Source organism: Juglans regia, chromosome 11 (assembly GCF_001411555.2).
Source record: "Juglans regia cultivar Chandler chromosome 11, Walnut 2.0, whole genome shotgun sequence".
NCBI lineage: Eukaryota > Viridiplantae > Streptophyta > Magnoliopsida > Fagales > Juglandaceae > Juglans > Juglans regia.
In genome coordinates this window covers 22,995,479-23,017,001 of record NC_049911.1, presented here as the reverse complement: position 1 = coordinate 23,017,001, position 21,523 = coordinate 22,995,479, and the positions used below count along the sequence as shown (strand labels likewise).

General features: G+C 37.7%; 1 protein-coding gene across 3 annotated transcripts in view; it reads right to left on the bottom strand.

Moving 5' to 3' along the window:
* The window catches only part of LOC109010936 (piezo-type mechanosensitive ion channel homolog), a 51,698-nt gene extending 35,039 nt beyond the window's left edge, over positions 1–16,659 (bottom strand). For 2 of the 3 annotated variants that reach the window (XM_018991905.2, XM_035682792.1), the window contains exons 1-6: positions 16,272–16,659; positions 15,553–15,633; positions 14,904–15,063; positions 14,664–14,821; positions 7,114–7,270; positions 6,792–6,978 (exon numbers count right to left, since the gene is read on the bottom strand). In XM_018991905.2, the coding sequence (XP_018847450.1) occupies positions 6,792–6,978; positions 7,114–7,270; positions 14,664–14,821; positions 14,904–15,063; positions 15,553–15,633; positions 16,272–16,320 (792 nt within the window). In that variant the 5' untranslated portion in view covers positions 16,321–16,659. Of the gene's footprint in view, positions 1–6,791; positions 6,979–7,113; positions 7,271–14,663; positions 14,822–14,903; positions 15,064–15,552; positions 15,634–16,271 lie in introns of those variants that run through there. The other variant, XM_035682793.1, reaches the window with a different exon arrangement.
* Positions 16,660–21,523: the final 4,864 nt, after the last annotated feature.

Here is a 21,523-nt window from a genome sequence, read left to right as displayed (position 1 = left end):
ACTTTAACTCACTTTATCCTTTTACCAGCATTTTGAAATTTACTTCAAATAGTAGATCTGACAACATAGAAGCATATCAATTTCAACTCTTTGTAAAGCATTCTTAAAATGGCAATGTGTAACCCCCCCTTCCCCCCAAACCCCCCGGAAAATAATTAAACGTATAAAAGAAATCAGGATTAGCACAAAAGGTTCCCACAAGATACTTGGAGACCAGTTCTGCAAAGCAATCCTACAAGTGGCATATGTTGAACCCCAATACATGGGACCTTCTAGCAAAACGACTAAGCTAAATAAATCGACTAAGATTCTCCTATCCCAGATTAACAACATCCAAAATTACAACTAAACCATGCAACTAAAACTTCATAAACCATACTTGATGAAATTATCAACTAAGCCATAGAAAAGCTTCTATGTACTGTGCATTAAAGTTACATTTTTTTTTTTTTTTTATGTCGGGGAACCTCCTACATAGAACTAGTTGAATCGCTAGTTTTTCACCAGGGGGTGTGGCCCCAAATGATTATTTGCACCCATGAGGTGTTGAACCATGGACCTTGAAGGGAGTGATACCCAAAGACCAAGGCCTTCACCACTTGGGCCAACCCCTTGGGGTTACATTAAAGTTACATTCATATCAGTAATGTGGTACAAATTGTAATATTAGTTGCTTGAGACAGTGGCATAGTGCTACTTTAGATGAGAGATCATGTACAGAAATTCTGAACAAATACTTGTCAGCTTTGCAAAAAGAAAAGAACAATAATGCCTTGTATGATTCAATCGAAACAGGGAAAAAATAGTGCAACAACTTGTACAGAAAGTTGCTCCATGTCATATTGACTTTTCTTGAAGTGGTGGTCACTCTTGATATCTTCTTATGGTATAAATCTATAACTTCTTAAATAAATTCATGTATCCTATTATGAAACATGGAGAAAACCCAAACCAGAACGAAAACCCTTTGATCGACAAAAACACTCTCATTACTGTTCCACTATATATATAAATATACTAAACATACAATTGATAATTACACCCTCATAAGTTATACATATTACAATAATGCCCTCTAATGCTCCCCTTAAGTTGGGGCATATATATCGTATAAATCTAGCTTGGAACAAATAAGCTTTAACCGACACACAAGGACTAAATAAACACATTTGCAAGTTGATCAGCAGACTTCCCGAAAGGTGTAGAAATGTCACCACTTAGTATCTTATCTTGAATGAAGTGACAATTAATTTCTATGTGTTTAGTCCTCTCATGGAACACAAGATTAGACGCAATATACACTGCAGCTTGATTATCACAAAATAACTGAAGTAAAACAGGAGCTAGAAATCCAATCTCTTGAAGAAAGTACTGCAACCATGTCAACTCACTAGTAGTGTGAGCCATTGCCCTGTATTCAGCTTTTGCACTAGAAGGAGCTACTACTCTTCCATGTAACCAAGTCACCTCCTACAAAGGTACAGTATCTAGTAGTAGATCTTCTATCTAAAGGAGACATTGCCCAATCAGCATCTGAAAAGGCTTCAACTCTAAGGTGTCTATTTGGCCTATACAACAATTCAAGGCCACGAGCTCGCTTAAGATAACGAAGAATATGGACTACAACATCCCAATGCGAGACCCTGGGTTTTTCCAGAAATTGACTCACTATACTCACTAGATAAGAGATGTCAGGTCTAGTGATAGTTAGAAATTCAATTTCCCAACAAGCCGCTGATATCTACCTAGATCTTCAAACAACTTCCCTTCTTCCTTCAAGAGTTTATGACTCGGATCCATAGGAGTGCCAATAGGGCATGCACCCAACAAGCCAATTTCTTCCAAAAGGTCAAGTGCACATTTTCTCCGAGATAGGCTATACCCTTTTTAGATCTGTCAACTTCAATCCCAATGAAATACCTAAGTTTGCTCAAATCCTTGGTCTGAAACTGATCATGCAAAAATTGTTTCAGCCTGCAAATCCCAACTGAGTCACTCCCAATAATTACAATATCATCCACATATACAACCAACAAAATATGACCTGCATCACTATGTAGGTGAAATACCAAATTGTCTGTTTGACATCTATGAAGACCAAAAGCCAATACAACATCAGAAAACCTTCCAAACCATGCTCAAGGGGATTGCTTCAAACCATATAGTGCATTTTTTTAATTTGCATACAGCACCTCCATACTTCCCCTAAGCAATAAACCTAGGTTGTTGCTCCATATAAACTTCTTCATGCAAGTTGTCATGTAGAAATGTGTTTTTAATATCCAGCTGAAATAAGGGTTGGTCTATAGTAGTGGCAAGAGAGATCAACACTAGAACAGAAGAGATTTTGGCAACCGGGGAGAAGGTCTCCTCATAATCAATGCCATAAATTTGAGTGTAATTCTTGGCAACCAAGCGGGCTTTTAGATGTTCCACAAAACCATCAGAATGGAATTTGATTGTATACACCTAATTACAACCAACAAGTTGTTTACCAGGTGGTAATGGAACAATATCCCATGTCTGATTATGGTGAAGAGCATCCATTTCATTCTTCATATCTGTCTACCCCGGGTCAGATAAATCATCCTAGACTGTCTTAGGAACAAAAGATTTTGAACGTTAAGAAGTAAAGCATGATAATGAAGGAGATAAAAGTATGACAAGAGACAAACTGGCTAATTGGGTGTTGAGTAACACAAGAATGAGTACCTTTTCTGAGAGCAATAGGTTGGGAATCTGAAGTACTAGGTAACTCCGTATCTGAAGACGGAGATGAGGTTGGAGGCATAGGAGCAAGTGGAAGCAAGCAACGCGAATAAACTTGTAGAGGAAGAACGGTGAAAGGCGCTGGGAAAGGGTAGGTGAGGGTGACAAAGGAAGGATAAGAGTAAATAATGGTAGAAGATCACACTCACCAATTGAAGATGTCCGAGAAATAGGGTATGGACTCAAAGAACGTGACATCAGGACTAGTAAAGTAGTATCAAAGAACGAGACTGTAGCAACGATATCATTTTTTAATCAACAAAAATATATTTGATAGCAGATGGATCAAACTTATCAAAACCTAAGCCAAGGTTATGAACATAACAAACAGACCCAAAGATTTTTGGTGGAAAAGAATGAAGGAGAATATAGGGAACAAGATGGAGAAAGGAGAGGCACCATCAAGGACTGATGAAGGCATGCGGTTGATAAGGTGACAAGCAGTAAGGACGACATCACTCCAAAAACGCTTAGAAACATGCAAGTGAAGTAAAAGTGCTCGGGTTACATCTACCAAATGACAATTTTTGCATTTAGCCACACCGTTCTGTTAAGAGTATAAAAACATGAGGTTTGATGAACAATTCATTTATTGCTTAAGTAGCAAAGGAACTAGAATGATATTCTTTGGCATTGTCAAAACGTAAAACTTGAGTTTTCTGTCCAGATTAGGTTTTAAGTTATTTCCGAAAGATTTGGAATATGGAAAGAAGTTCAGATCATGCCTTCATAACAAAACAAAAAAAATTGACATACGAAAATAATCGTCCACAAATGTAACAAAATACTGGAATTTGTTTGATTCAATATTGATTGGTCCCCATACATCAGAGTAAATGAATTCAAAAGGACTCGAGACATGATTATCAACTCGAGGTACAAAAGACACACGATGATGTTTGCTATGTTGACACGCTTCATAAGGAAAGGAAGATACATTTCCAAGATTCCTAATCTGACGTTTCGAAAGGGAAATAGGATGACCAAGGCAACAATTCCATTAAAAGTGGATGATGATGAGAATGTGAGAGCTCAAGTGGGTGAATGGTTGAAATCAAGATAATACAGGCCACCAACTTAATGCTCCATACCAATCTTCTTCCTCGTCTTGAGATCCTAAAAAATACATAAATATGGGTAAAAAGTCACTAAACATTGGAGATTTTGAGTAATCTTACTTATGGACAACAAACTAAAGGGAAAGTCAAGAGCATATAGAACAGATGACAAGGATATAGAGTTAGTGAGCTTAGTGGATCCAATGCTTGTTACCTTAGAAAGAGAACCACTAGCGAGAGTAACACTTTTTGGAGATTTCATAGTATCTAAATCAAATAAGGAATAAGATAAACCGGTCATATGTTCATTAGCTCTAGAATCAATAATCAATGGATCTTGAGTGGATGAGATAAGACATGCAGACATTGTATCTGATCGGGCAAGAGTAGTAGTGGAAGATGAAGGAGCTTGTGTGTGAGACAAAAGCGGAGCATACTCATCCCTCGGTATGCTAACCATATCTAAATCTGAGGTGGGTTGGAGCTAGCTGATGGAGAGATAGTATCTTGAAAAATGGCCTGATTAAGATGGTCTACCATATAAATCCCGACAATAGTCTACCGAGTGATTACTGCGACCACAATGGGTGCACTTACAAGATTCACAACCTCGAGTAGGACCACCCTTGGTGTCACGTCCCCCACGTGCACCTCTACCACCACAACCTCCACACCCAACAAGAGCAACATTCTAACTCTCATAAGAGGCAGCTAAAGCGTATCTCTCACTACTCTGATCAGAAGACAACTAAGATCTAGGTCCAGACAATCTGCTACGTTGAAGCCAATAGAACAAATGAGGGAAGCTATGGACTAGCCAAAATTTGGGAACGAATAGACTCATTTTCTGGCTTCAAGCCAACAAGGAACCGAACAACATTAAAGTCTTCACGTTGTTGTTGCATACTTAAAACATCAGAAATAATAGGTTGATACATTTTGAGCTCTTCACATATACTCACCTGAGAATAATGCTCTTCAAGACCCAATGTATCTTGTTCCAACACAAACAATTGCTTGCACAACTCATAAATGTGGGTCATGTTACTTATCAAAAAAAAAAAATGTGGGTCATGTTCCCAACACTTGAATACATCTGCTTGAGATGCCCCCACACTTCTCGAACAGTGTCAAGATACATCAAACTAGAAAAAATATTAGGCTCAATGCTAGACAACATCAAGGACAAGATCTGAGCATCATCTTATTCCCATTGAGCAAATGTAGAACTAGTTGAGTTAGGTTTTAGGTCAATTAGGGTACTACAAAGACCCTTGTCCTTCAAAAACCCTTCAACAGATTTTGACCAAAGCATATAGTTCTTTCCATTCAATTTTACCAATGTCATAGGCACATTAAAGCTTGATGTAAGAAACAATGAGTCAAATTTAGTAGACATGGCAGAGGAAAAATACCACACAATCCAACCCGAAGACAGAACCGATACAGGATGTGAAATATGGATAAAAAACCAAAGAATCCAATCTGAAAAATATAAACCAAGCTGAAGTCATGGAAAATATGTGGAAAATACACGAGAAACAAACCTAAATAACCAAATTTCGGCTTGTACCGGTTGAATAACAGAAAATATCAGCTCTGAACTGGTATGTATCAGCCAGAATCGGTATGTATCGGGTCCAAACTGGCCTGTATCTGGTCCGAACAGGCTTGTATTGGTCTGAACTGGCCTGTATCAGGTCCTTACCAAACTGTACCAGTACTGACTTGGAACTGTCCTTAACCCGGATTAGTTTATCTTAAACGAGAATAAGTGGGCTCTGGATTACCTTATTCTCGTTACCAAACAGATGCTATTCCATATAGGGGCAGACACTTACTCCAGGTTAAGGGCACCCACACTCCAAGGTCGAATTGCTTAGCACCGCAACTAAACACTCCCTCAGCTTTGACATTGCCGGCTACAAGTGGACCTTCCAATGGTCGATGACAATGGGAAACTTACTGGGAGGCATAGAGGATGACGACGAGCTGAATCCAGCTACCAATACTGGATACGACGTTGGAAAACTCCAAAAACAACGTGAATCCGAGTGGTTTACCATAAAAGTTTGTTCCAGCCACTCCCAGTGACACCACCACATCACTAGCCACCACAAAAACGTCAACCACAACCGGCCCCTAGCAACTGACAACCGATGGCATGAAAGCCATCAAACAACCACCACCAACATGGAAATGACGACTCGGTTTTTTTTATGTGTGCAACAGATTGGGCAAAATCAAAATCGCAAATGGAATCAACAAATTTGCAATCAACCACAAACACACTTTGATACCATGTTATGAAACATGGAGAAAACCCAAACCAAAGGGAAAAACCCTTTGATCGACAAAAACTCTCTCTCTCTTTCATTATTGTTCCACTATATATATATATATACACACACACTAAGCATACAATTGACGATTATACCCTCATAAGTTATACATATTACAATAATGTCCTCTAACATATCCAAAAGGACTTCAGGAATAAAAATGTCCTATACAAGGTTACTAATCATGAATAACAAAGTGAAGATCTCAAAATGTTAAGCTGCACGTACAACAAACAATTTAAAAGTCTCAAGGCAACCTAAAGTTCTGATACCATCAACTACTCAATGCTAAATAGTACTTGAATACTCCACATGCAACAGGAAATCAAAACGAAACCCATGTATCAACAATATTGAAGATCTGATCTTCGTTATGAAATATGTATCTGTTAAAAATCATAAGGGACGTGTGGACATTATAGAGAAATGGAAATCAAGAAATGCCACTATGAGAGGAGTCTGCATCAGATTTTAAACAGAGTTGACTATCAAAAAGTTGTAAAACAGATAATGGACATGTGGACATTACAGAGAAAGGGAAATCAAGAAATGCTGCTATGAGGAGTCTGCATCTGATTTTAAACAGAGTTGACTATCAAAAAGATGTAAAATAGATACATACCATAATGTAGAAAAGTACAAGAGAAAGGCAAGAACAGAATTCAGGCCACTCAGAATTTGCAGAAACTTTAAACAGACCAATGAAATCAGCTATCCATTGAATTGTATTAGGGAACTCTATAGGGAGCTGATACACGTAAAGCAGGACAATGTTGAAGCCTGCATAAAGCTGAAGAGGCCTCCACCACCTTCAAGACCATACTTACAAATATAAGTCATGAAAAGAACCAAAACACAGACATAGTTCTAGGGGGGTGGAGAGGGACACAGAGAGAGAGAGAGAGAGAGAGAGAGAGAGAGAGAGAGAGAGAGAGAGAGAGCACCTGAAAAGTCCTAGAAAGTTACTCGTTAAAGACCAATCCACAAGACCGACACAGCTTCCAAGAAAAAATGGTAGAGAAACCCATGAGGGATGGCTAATTCCCACAACCAGCTGAATGGCAGGCAACAGCAAACAGGAAGCAACCCTAAGACGAGAACCTTCCATATAGCAAAACAAGAAAGAATGCAAAATTAATTCTTCAGTTAAGAACTAAAATATGCTTTACCTGTACATGAGGAAAATCGAGGTTTATATAATGGCATTGTTTATATGTAAGAGGAAAACCAAGGCTTATATGTAATGGCATACCATTTTTGGAAGCAATACTCATAGATGCATAAATAAATATGACATATAATTACTCAATAAAAAAAAATTAAAACCAAACATGGCCTTAAAGAGATCCTTTTTTTTTCTGTTCTTTTTTTTTTCTTTTTTTTTTTTTTAATTTAGCTTCAACAAAAGGAGTAAACCAACATATTTATTATATATATATGTGTGAGTGTTGTTACAGAGATACTTTTACAGAGATGCTTTCTATATCTAGATAGCATAGCAGATAAATAGATAACGTGTACAGTAAATAGACTCTTCGTGTACAGTAAATAGACTTAACGTGTAAATAGCGGCTAACGTGTATAGTAAGACCAGCAGACATAAGGTGCTGGAATCAGTGCTCGGTTGTAACCCTTTTCTATATAAATGAAGGAAAACAATGGAAAGAGGTATTCAGACCAAACTTGACATGGTATCAGAGCTTTTACTCTGATTATCGTTTCTCTGTGGTCTTTATCCTTGAGAGTTTCTGAGTTGCAACAGTAGGAATTGTTTTCCTTCTCTGTTTTCGCACGTTGGTAAGTTTCTAAGTTTGTGGTGAGTGTTTTCTCATACATCTGGTGAGTTTCAACTTGTGGGCTCGTCACCTTGGTGGCTTTGAGGCTGTCGGCAGGTTTTGTGTGGTGGTTTGTCGTGATCCTGTTTTGGACAGTGCAGTTTGGTGCTTGTCGACAGTTTCTGGGTAGTTTCTGGTGGTTGAAGACGTGCAGGTGTCTCCTTTGGTGAGTATCGGCAATTTCTGTGGAGATCTTTAGGGCGGTCCGAAAGTTTCTGGGCAGCTGTGAGGCAGTCGACCATTTCTGTGGAGATCTTTAGGGTGGCCCGAAAGTTTCTGGGCAGCTGTGAGGCAGTCGACCATTTCTGTGGCAGACGGCACTCTTTGTGGTGATGGGTTCCTTCCGTGTGGTGGTTGTGTGGAGGTTGGCTAGGTCTCGATGATCTCTGTTTTCAGAAATACTCTGGGCAGGTCTGTGTTTTTTTTTTTTTTGTGTTTTGTGGGTTTTTCACGTGGGCTTCAATTCCTTTGTGTTTTTTTTGTTTTACGGGTTGGGTTTCTCCTTATTACGTAGACTTTCTACATACAGGTGATCTGGTTTACGTGTTTGGGCCTCTTATCATTTGGATTTGGACCTAATTTAATTTAGGCTTGCCACTTATTGGATTGACTACTTGAGCATATTTCTCTAAGTGTTTTTCATCATGTCTTTTGAAAATACTATTGTTCGTTTTACTGGAAAGAATTTTCTTACGTGGGAATTTCAATTTAAAATGTTCTTGAAAGGGAAGTAATTATCAAATCATATTGATAGTTCTGTTCGAGTTCCCACTGATGAAAAGGAATTTTCCCAATGGGAGGTCAAGGATGCTAAGGTGATCTCCTGGCTATTGGGAACGATTGAGCCACATCTTGTCACTACTCTTTGGTGTTTCACTACGGCTCAAGCTATGTGGGCCTATCTACATAGTATTTATCACCAAGATCACAGAGCTCGAAAATTCCAATTGGAATTAGAAATTAGCAATTACACTCAAGGCAATTTGACCATTGAGCAAATTTATGCTGGTTTTATTAATATTTGGAGCGAGTATTCTGCTATTATTTATGCTAAGGTTCCCATCACGGCTCTCGCGGCTCTTCAAGCTGTTCATGCTGAGAGTCAATGCGATCAATTTTTTATGAAGCTTTGACCTGAATTTGAGCATGTTCGAGCCAGTTTATTGAACCGTAATCCGGTTCCTTCCTTGGATATTTGCTTGGGAGACTTATTGCGTAAAGAACAACGATTATCTACTCAGATGGGTATGACTTCTGAGAAGGTCTTTTCTGAGGCTGTGAATGTCGCCTATGCAGCACAAGGGAGAGGGAAAACAAGTTGCAGTGTTTCAGTTGCAAGGAGTTCGGTCACATTGCTCGCAACTGTTCGAAGAAAGTTTGTAACTACTGCAAGAAAGAGAGACATCTCATCAAAGACTGTCGCGTGCGACCTCAGAATCGCCAATCCCAAGCTTTTCAGGCTGCTGTACAGTCTTCTTCTTCATCTTCTGCACTGCCTACTGTAAGCCCTGATTCATCTGTTCTCACACCAACAATGGTCCAACAGATGATTGTGTCTGCTTTTACGACCTTAGGCCTACAAGGTATGGGTACTAACTCAACTTCTTGGATTGTTGATTCGGGCGCTTCTAATCATATGATTGGTAATACGACGGGTCTCCATGGTGTTCGTAAGTATAGAGGCATGCAAAATATTCAGATTGCTGATGGCAGTACTCTTCCTATTACTGTTGTTGGTATTTTGGGCTCTTCATTTCGCGATGTTTTTGTCTCTCCTGGATTGTCTACCAATTTGATTTCTGTTGGATAATTGGTAGATAATAATTGTGATGTTCACTTTTCTCGTGGTGGTTGTCTTGTGTAGGATCAGGTGTCGGGGACGGTGATCGCAAAGGGGCCTAAAATAGGACGTTTATTTCCATTACAATTTTCTATTCCTAATGTTGTTTCTCTTGCTTGTACGGCTACTACCAATACTATTGAAGTCTGGCATAAGAAATTAGGTCATCCTAATTTTATTGTCTTGATTCATCTTATGAAACATGCTTTTTTGGGCAATAAAGATTCCTTTTCTTCTTCTCCTGTATCTTTTGATTGTGCTACTTGTCGTTTTGGTAAAAGTAAAACTTTACCTTTTCCTGCACATAGTCGTCGTACTTCTAACTGTTTTGAGATCGTGCATACTGACGTTTGGGGTGTGAGTCCTGTTATTTCTCATGGTCAGTATCGTTATTTTGTGACGTTTATCAATGATTATAGTCGATTCACCTAGATATATTTTCTCCATTCTAAAACTGACGTATTTTCTATCTTTCAAAAATTTGTTGCGCTTGTCGAGACACAGTTCAGTACTTGTATTAAAACTTTACGCTCCGACTCAAGGGGAGAGTATGTCTCATTCTTTTCAAACTTTTCTTCAGCAAAAGGAGATCATTTCCCAGCGTTCTTGTCCTTATACTCCTCAACAAAATGGAGTCGTTGAGCGTAAAAATCGTCATCTCTTAGATGTCGTTCGTGCTTTGTTGATTGATTCTTCTGTACCTTCTAAGTTCTAGGTAGAAGCTTTATCTATTGTTGTCTATTTGATAAATCGTTTGCCTACTACTACTCTAGATTATGATTCTCCATATTTTCGATTATTTGGCATATCTCCTGAGTATCAATCATTTCATACATTTGGGTGTGTTTGTTTTGTTCATCTGCAACTTGTTGAGCGTCACAAGATTGCTGCACAGTCTGTCACGTGTGTCTTTATGGGATATAGTCCTAATCAGAAAGGATTTGTTTGTTATGATGCTCATGCAAATAAACCCCGAATCTCACGAAATGTGATATTCTTCGAAAATCAATATTTCTTTCAGTCTCAGGTTATTTCCAATCCTCCTATTACTCTTCTTCCCGCTTTTGATAATAATGTGTCTTCTTCTATTAAGCGATTTCAACCAGGTATGGTGTATCATCGACGTCTTCCCCCTTCTTCAACACCCCCTTCCAGACACTAATCCGTCATCTGATTCTGCGGTTCCTATACCTCGGCAATCCACCCGGGTTACACATCCTCCAGATAGGTATGGTTTTCCTCACATCTTGCTTACTGCCACTCTCGACACTATTTTTGTTCCTCACTCTTATACTCAGGCATCCACCCAAGTGTGTTAGCAGCAAGCCATGCAAGAGGAAATCCAAGCTCTTCAAGACAATCACACTTGGGACCTTATAATTTGTCCCTCTGATGTCAAACCTATTGGTTGTAAATGGGTATACTCAATCAAGTTTCTAGCTAATGGCTCACTCGACAGATATAAGGCCCGTCTCGTAGTTCTTGGGAACCGACAGGAGTATGGTATTGATTATGAAGAAACATTTGCACATGTTGCCAAAATGACTAATGTGTGGACTATCTAAGCACTTGCCGCGTCGCAAGGGTGGTCTCTCCTGCAGATGGATATGAAAAATGCTTTTCTACATGGGGATTTGAAGGAAGAAATCTTTATGTCCCCATCTCCCGGGTTTGCTACACCTTCCTCAGAGGTTTGCTGGTTACACCGATCATTGTATGGACTGAAACAGGCTCCGAGTAGATGGTTTGAAAAATTTCGCTCTAACCTGCTTGCTTTTTACTTTACTCAGAGCCAGTTTGATTCCTCTCTTTTTCTTCGCAAGACTTCTGCAGGAATCGTATTGCTTCCCGTATATATCGATGACATTGTGATCACTGGCTCCGATACTGAGTTAATTAAGCAATTACAACAGCATCTCAAGGCCTCTTTTCACATAAAAGATCTTGGTCCCCTACAGTATTTTCTTGGCCTTGAGGTACAGCTTACTCCAACTAGTACGTTGTTACACCAGCACAAATACACGCAGGATGTTATTTCATTGGGTGGTCTCCAATCGGGTAACTCTGTTTTTACTCCCTTGGAGGTAAATCTTAAGCTTCGTCGGGAAGAAGGGGAGCTTCTATCAGATCCATCCTTGTATCGGCAACTTGTTTGGAGTTTGAACTACTTGACGATTACTCATCTTGACATTTCTTTTGTTGTACAGCAAGTTAGTCAATTTATGCAGGCTCCCCGACATCTTCATTTAGCCACTGTCCGTCGCATTATCCGATATTTGAAGGCACCTCTACACGCAGGTTGTTCTTTCTTAAAGAATCTTCCTTACAGTTGGTGGGGTATAGTGATGCTGATTGGGCCGGATGTGCAGATACTCGTCGCTCTGTTACTCGCTGGTGCATGTTCTTAGGCAATGCACTCATTTCTTGGAAGAGTAAAAAGCAAGACAGAGTTTCCAAATCCTCTACCGAGTCTGAGTATCGTGCTATGTCTTCCACATGCTCTGAGATCACATGGCTTCGTGGTTTATTGGGTGAACTTGGTTTTCCTCAACTACATCTCACTCTTCTTCATGCTGATAATACCAATGCTATTCAGATTGCCGCTAATCCTATCTTCCATGAGCGTACGAAACATATTGAGGTCGATTGTCATTCTATATGTGAATCCTTTGACAAACATGTGATTACACTCCCTCACATTTCCACTGAACGTCAAACTACAGACATATTCACTAAAACTCTTTCTCGGCACCGGCATCAGTTCTTGGTTGACAAATTGATGCTTATTGATCCACCAACATCAATTTGAGGGGGGATGTTACAGAGATACTTTTATAGAGATGCTTTCTATATCTAGATAGCATAGCAGATAAATAGATAATGTGTACAGTAAATAGACTCTTCGTGTACAGTAAATAGACTTAACGTGTAAATAGTAGCTAACGTGTATAGTAAGACCAGCAGACATAAGGCACTGGAATCAGTGCTTGGTTGTAACCCTTTTCTATATAAATGAAGGAAAACAATGGAAAGAGTTATTCAGACCAAACTTGACACGTGTGTGAAACTGGCAAAAAGCATCACGGTTAATGTTTTTTTACACTTTGCAACATTGGCAATGCCCAGAAAAGGAAAGAGCAAGCCGAGTAGCAAACCAAGCCCTTATAACAAAGAGAGGTGTTAGGTTCACAAATATATCTCACAAAAGTAAAACTTACAAACTAATGTAGCTAAATATGATATGTTAGATCTACTTGACACAAAAATGACCTTTGAATCTGATGCACCAAAACAAGCTACATCAGTTTGTGAACTTTATTTTGTAAAATCTCTTTGTTAACCACACACTTCATTATAACAAATATTTGATTCAAAGCCAATTCATTGGCAACTAGAATTTCATGTCAGTATTAAAGAGCCCTACTCTCTGAGCATATGGTCAAAGACTCAAAGATCTCCTGTATTGAGAATGTAATGCCAAGTAACACTACAGCCAGGGAATATATTATACTCAAGAACCCCATTGGAAAGAAGGGCAAACTGAGTCAGAGAAACATAGGCCATTTTGATGTGCTGGAGAAGATTGGAGCCATAGCCTATAGGTTGGCTTTAAGTGGGTGTTACAAAATATTAATATACGAGACATCATGCAAATCCGCTTTTGAGACAACTACAATTAAGCTGAAAGAATGGCTAAAATAATTCTCCAGTAAAAAGAGAGGACAATAATAAAAAGTTATATGTAAGCACTGAAGATTTCTGGTTTGACCATCCAAATCCACATGATTTATGCCTAGTTAGTACTCTTGAACTCCTTTAAATACATGCCCTTTTTACAAAGTGGTGAAAAGAATGAAAACAAAATGATTGACCACACAAATCCTATGAGGCAAATTAGTGTCCTAGCAATTTTGGGACTCGGATCATAAGCCTGACAGACAGCTTGTCCCAACCCTACAGCCGATCTGAGCAAATAAGTCAACATAATTTGATTGGAATTCCAGACACCACCTCCATCTTAGAAACATAGACTCTGTAACTCCTAATCTCAAGTCCGAACTAATTAAATTCGAGGGGGAACCCTCATCTTATTCTTCAGTTTCTTTGTTCTGTATCCATCATCTATATCTACTTTCTGAACCGTCGTCACCTTTATGTATTCCGAAGGAAACACCTTTGCTGTTTCATAGACCTCACAGTTTCATAAGGAACTTTTTTGGGGCCTCTCCACAGGTTGGGTTTGCTATAGATATATTTTTTGTTAATTTAAAGACCAAAATTTCAAATCAAATTAGAAGTTATCATGCATTCTTTTATGATATCCCCCACTTTCATGGAAAATATCCCTTGTAAAAACATGGTAAATCCTTCAGGCATCCACTGGTTATTGTACACACGACCAAACTGCCACAACTGTTATCTTCCCAAATTTCTCTACTTTAAGATGCCTCTCGCTACTAACAGTAGGATCATCTGAATTCTTTAAGTTTCTTGTCTTGCCACTTATTTACATGTTGCCTCCACCTTCCCAGTTCAGCTGCATACATTTTATGGCCATTTTCTTGACTGCCTAATATATTATGACATCAAACCAGTAAAGGAATAAATCACCCTAATGATTTAACCAAAAACTCAAAATTGAGGGCTCATGTATGACTACTCTGTATATCAAGTTCAGTTTGCAACACCAAATTTCTATTTAGGACATCAAACACTCAAATTTGCAATTGAACCATAAAGGATCATAGAGAGGGAATTAAAAAAGGGAAGAAAAAATAATTTGAATAAAATTTAGGGATGTGATGAACTACATACAAACCTAAATGTTCAACAACTGACAAGAAATGACCCCAACAAGAAGCTCGCCATGGAACCAGACCAAATCTATTCCCATATATATCAACTAAAGCAACAGAAACTGCAAGTAGTTGTACAACCAGGAAATAAATTACAGAGGAAGATTTCCAGGTATGAATCCTGCATAAGCATACAACAAAGGACAAAGCATCAGTTTTGACAAAGAAATTAGGCAATAAAAATAAAAAATATCAATTCTTACGTCATGAGTCCAATCAGTTTTGCCCACCAAGTTTCCGCCAAGCTCCATTTATTTCCCTCAACAGCCCATATAACAAGAAATGTTACTTGAGAAAGAATGGCAAGGAAGGAAAAGATGATAAGGGGCCATAATAATAAAAACTGCCTACGGAAGCGAAACCCTACCAAAAAAATGTAATTGGTGTATTAGAGTTATAATAATAATGATAATAGCATAATACGCTAAATTATAGCATTCAAGGTAACAGTAAGAAGCATTATAGAGCCAAACCTAAGCATTGATAAAGATTGCTTAATCAATGGACTCTTTTTTTATATTAATCAATCCACAATGCACAAAATCAGAAGGCTGCAATATATTCAAGAGGCAAACTTATCATATGGAATGTACTAAAAGCATATCTTGGAGTAAAACTTCCCACCCAAGAGATTTATAATGAACTGTCACTCTCTTAAATGCATTGCATACTTGCTTTTATTCCCAAGCCAAAATTGTAGCCTCTATTATATCTTTCCTGGTCATTCCAGTTCCTGAGTTCCCCCAATTCCACCCTCAACTTCTCCAGACCCAAAAAAAAGGATTCCAAATGATAAACATCATGCAAGTGGCATTAAAGCAACATGAAAGTGAAAAGCAGAGAGCAGCTTACCTATTTTTGATGCATTATATTGAACGAGAAGGAAGGCTATCAAATCAACAAGAGCGATCAAATTCCAGTTGATTACAGCAGCTGCAACAAAGAGAGAGGGGAGGACATGTCAAAATTAGTAACCTACTTCAGGTGAAGCATGCATGAACACTTGTGTCGCCATATACTGGAAGCACTGGATTTAACGATAGCAACTTGCTAATGAAAATCAGAAAGAAATTTACATATCGCTACATAATATGTGTCTGAGTGTGCAAGCTCTGTCTACAGGATCTTCGGCTAAGAGAAGGCAATATTGCTTTCCTCACTAATGAGACGTGAATTCAAACTAGCCCCATATATAAATTTCAAAAATTGCTAGACAGAATCACGGTACAAGCGTGTTACAAATTTAACTCATGTCAACTGCCATGGAAAAATCAAAAGGGGCTAATTCAAATAGCTATAGAACACGTAACACATTACCCAGAGTTCAATTCAATTCCTATAATTTGTAGTTGAAATTCAATTCTATCATCTAATTCAATTCTATCATCTAATTCAATTCAAGAGCAATAGTACCATCCGTTTCACTCGCAATAAATGATCTTCCTATCACAATTAAACAACAAAATATGAAATAATATCATTATAATATTGCTATTAATATTAATAAAATGAGCATACATATAAACAAACTTAAATATTATAAGCTATCCAAGAACAATTTCCAAACGTACCTGTTAGGAGCAGCAGAGGTAATACAAACCCACCGAGAAAGTTCGCCATAAGGGCCTCTTTCTGCCGATACGATCACTGCAATTACATCACTTTTTCATCGAATTTGACAAATCCGTTAATGGGTTCTCAATGTAAATCACAATCGGCAAAACCCATGTCCGGGAAATTCCAAATTTTCCCAGAAACTGCCAATCTTTTTGAAATTACAAATGTTGGTTCACTTATTTCTTCACAGTTCCAGGAAAGATATATCAAATAATGAATACACAGAATGTAGCTCGGGGATATCTATAATTGAGATGAAAATCAAGCATCTTTATCAAACGTACGTCAAATAATGAATCTAATTAAGGAAAATCATTTTCTGTAACTACCAGTCAAACTGAAAGTCACAGATGGGAAAAAACAATATCAATCTTAAGTGGGTTATAGCCAAAAATAGCTGTTTAAAGCCTTAAGGATTAGAGTACTGCTACATCCTGTAGCCCGAGATCCCACCGAAAAGGTTAAAATAGGTTTTTTATTTAATTTTTTTTTTATGTATTTTTTTAATCATCATAACAAATTTAAAAAAAAAAATTTATAATATCATTAAAAAATATTTTATTAATCATTAAATAAAAAATAAAAAAAATCTCATTTAGAACACAATTCGAGTCTTAAATTCGGATCCAAATTATTTTTATAAGGATTAAAATCAAAAGAGTGAAAAGGTTCGCCTTTGGGGACCAATGAGAACATCAGCATAATGGACTTGTTGCTGTTCCTTCCGGGTTTCCCACGAATCCCACCATTGGAGGGTATATACTAGTCGAGTCGAATGGATACAATAATTTTTAGAGAGGTCTAATGTGATTGGTCCTTGGAGTGACTCTCTCTAGGTTTCTGAAATTACTAATTTTTCTAAAAAAAAATTTGTGTATTTTTTGTGCATTTCAATTGTTCAAAATAATTATTTTATATTAAAAATCAATCACATTAGTAAAATATATAAAAAAATACACAAAAATAACTATACATAAAAATTTTGATATTTATATCAATGTTTATCATAATAAATATATTAATAGGTTTTGATGTTAACTCTCGACTATTTTTAACGTTTCTTCTCCACTAACATAATAATAATTTATTTGCTGTTAAGATATATTTTTTAAAATTACGACGCGTAATATAATTTTTTTTATTTAAAATGATTAATTTTGAACTATTTTATAAGTATCTTTACAACTGTATATTAAATGGAGGTTAGTTTGATAAAATGAATTGCAAAAAGATAGGTGTATTATCAATATTTTTTATTTAACTTAACAGCAATCAAATTTTCATCAAAATATATATCAGAACTTATTAATTTAACATATATATATATATATATATAAACAGACTTGTTTTATTCCTAACACTCTTTTAGAAGAGGAAGAATACGATGAGAAATTTCCTCCATAACAATGGCAGTGTTCTATAAGGGCATCATTTCCCAATGCATGAACAATTTTATTCTTATTTCTTCTAATGTGTTTAATTGACCAACAGTCAAAATTAGCCAGCAAAGAACGTGCATCAGCCATTATCATGCATTTGCATAACTATTCGAGCATTCATAATGGCGTCTTCATTCTATCATTCAAAATACATCACCAAAACTTATTTTTCTATTTTATATATTAACTTTTACAATATATCATACATCAGCTTATACTTTTTAATATTTTTTATTTATTTTAAATATTTTCTTTAACAACAATGATATCCGCATATCGTTTGGTATTTGCAATACATCTCTGTATACAATGTCATATAATTATATTTTATTTTAAATTAATCCAAATTTATGAGCTAAACTAAAATATAAATTGGTTAAAAAAAGAGAGATTATATTTATGAAAATATTCTTTAAGTATATTATAAAAACAGAAAATACAATATACAAACAACCCTTCTATTGTACCCACTCTCTCATCCGAATAAGAAAAAAACGCTAATCATAAAATGTAGCTACACTCGAAGGTGTAGATTTTGATTTTGATTTTTTTTTTTTTTTTACAATGATACTATGAAATATTATGTATTATGCCATCAAATGAGAGAGAAGGCTTAAAATGAAAATATGATAACTTTTAATTAGTGGGAAAAGAAATTAGAGGAGAGAGAAGTTATTTTAAAATGTTTTAGAGTTGTGAATAATATCCTATACATCTAGCGGGATTACTGTAGCAAAGTGTATAACAAAGATGAAATACAAAATCCATTGGAATGGACTTTTGAGCAACTTTTTTTTTATATTTTACAAAAAATTGTATTTTGCAAAAGCCATTGTGAATGCTCTTAATTCCTTGGACTAACTAGAGAGTATCTTCTTCAAAGATAATGTTTTTAAAACCCAAGTCTTGATAGAATAAAGCAGCATGAAGGGTAGCAGTTGCTTTTGCTAGCAAAGGGTCGGGAAAGAGATCCCTTTTCATTCTCAATGTTGTCCTGATTTTGCCTTCCCAGTCACGTATAACAGCACCTATACCAACCTTGCAGGGAACCTTATCTAGAGCAACATCCTAATTAGGTTTGAAAGATCCTTGAGGGGTGCCTCCCATTCTGCAGTCATTACACTTTATGTTCTAAAACTGCTAGCTGTGCCTTTAAGTTGTCCGAGATCAGCCATTAAATTCTTAGCTTGTTGCACTAAAATGGAAGGATGTGTAAAGTTATCCTTAAAAATATACTCATTCCTCCTCTTCCATATTTTTCAGGAAATAACAGCAAATTCCTCCATATCTTCCTTATTTAACACATCAAAAATTCTATCTACTAACTCCATAAAGACTTGGCTTTCATATCCACTCTTCTGAATACTTGTTGTACACTGTCCCTATACATCACAGGCTGAAGGACATTCCCACAATGCATGCTCCACTGATTCAGGACTTTGTTTGTAGAAAGGACATTCAGGATTATCCACCACATTCATTTTGAAGAGATTAGCCCTTGTTGGAAGAGCATCTCAACATGCTCTCTAGACAAAAGTTTTGTTGGCATTAGGAATATTCATGTGCCATATCTTTGTCTAGCCTTCATGTTTTGTCTATGGGTTTGAAGATTGGCCTTTTGCACGATCTTGTATTTCTCCACTAAGACGGTAGGCACTCTTGATTGTAAATATACCATTATTGGTGCATCTCCAAATAAGCTTGTCAGGTCTATTACAAGTGCTTAGTGGAATTGCTTTTACAAGTGCAACTTCTTCTTTGGAGAAAATGGCATTTACTAAGGACTCGTTCCACTGATTCGTATCTATGTCTATTAGATTTGAGATCTTGGTATCAACTTGTAAAAATCTTATTGAACTTTGGGGTTTAAAAGTGGTTTGCTGAGGAAATAACTTATCATACCATATGCTTATTGTTTTGCCATTACCAATTCTCCATAAAAGTCCTTCAAGCAAAGGTCTTGCAGCTATGAGACTTTGCCATATATATGAAGAATTGCTACCCATATTTGCTTTAAGGAAATCACTTGCTAGGAAATATTTTGCTATGAGTACTTGTGTAGCTAGGAAATAACTGCTTTGAGTAGGATCTCCTTGCCTACTTGTGATAGTTGTTTAGATTTCCAGCTTCTCAATATGTCCTTCACCTTTTCTACCAAACCTTTGAAAGTATTGGCTCGAGATTTCCCCACTAGTGCTGGAAGGCCTAGGTATCTTTCATAGGATGTAGAGGCCCTTATACCTGCTATGTTAATGATGATCTCTTTTGTTTCTTCCGTGTTTTCTTGCTGAAGTAGATAGAAGTCTTATATATATTGAGCCTTTGACCTGAGGTTTTCTCATATGAATCTAGCAACTCAAAAAGTCTACTCCAATCTAAAGAATTTTCATTGCAAAAAAGTAAGTTGTCATCTACAAAAAAAAGATGATTAATATGAATTTAACCCCTGGCCAAAGGAAGGCCAGTGATCAAACCAGAAGATTATGCAGTGTTAAGAAGGTTGCTGAGAACTTCAGAACATAGGATGAAGAGGTAGGGTGAAAAGGGACCACCCTGCCTAATTCCCCTAGATGGAGGAAATTTTTCCTGTGTAGATCCATTAATAAGCAAAGAGTAAGAAACAGAAGTAACACATCTCATGACAAGAGCTATCCACCTTTGTTCAAATCCCATCTTCTCTATTGTAAATCTTAAAAGCAACTACAAACTCTCCAAAATGTGGTCTCGAATTGAACTAAGTTCCTCAGCACACCCATGCGCCCACGCGGTATCGCAAACACCCACGACCAACTTCAACTGGTTATCCAGGAGGGAGGCAACGTCCTGCACTCGGGACAAGTTGCTCTGAAGATCGGCAACAAGTTGCTCGAAGCCTCCCATCCACTAGGCGTCTTCCCTCTCTTTCTCCTTTAGCTTCTTCCAACAGTGGCTAAGCTTCTCAGTTTTCTTGCTACCCACTTCCAAGGCAAGTTGTACCCTCCTCAGCTTTTACTCCAGCCGCTCCCTCTCATCCTTCTCACCGCGAGCATACCAGAGGGTAGTCCAGGTCATCGCGCAAAGGGCCCGATTTTCTTGCAAAACGAGCTCTTGATCGTACACAATGAAGGCTGCTAGATGAGAGGAGCTCTGACAACAAGAGAGGCCAACATGGAACAGTCAATAAAAGGAATTTAGAAAATAGCGAAAGAAAGGAAAAAGACAGAAAAAGAACTTGCCAAATCTTGTGGAAGAAGCCAGATAAACACTTAGCGACCTGGCTAATGGCTTCCGCGCGGCACCCCCCATTTCCAACCAGGCCAAATGGGGGATAACTTCCACCAAATGCTCTACTTTAGGTGCTTGTGCGGCCGCCTCGGCCCGACAAGCTCCATGAGAAACCTCCCTAGTTGCAAGGGTCAGAGGTTGACCCTCGATACTTTCTACATAAGGCGAGAAAACCTTTTCAACAACCATTCCTACCTAGGCAAGCAGATCTTTGCACGGACCCCCTGAACCTTCGCCGACTACAACATCCAAAAGGAGACCACATTTGCTTGGTGCTCCGCCTCTGCGACACAATTATTGGAAGTAGCAATCGCTGCCTTCTTCATAACAGAGTCCAAGCCTCCAAGCAACTCGAGCTCCTCTCCACCCTCCATAGAAACCGAATCGTCCCGTCCCATAGCAGCGGGTGAAGACATTATGGAAGGCGGTGCCACAGAGCCGGGGCCCCCCCTGAGCAAGCCTCAACCCCACATTCAAAAAAGCGATTTTCGGTAGCAGAACAA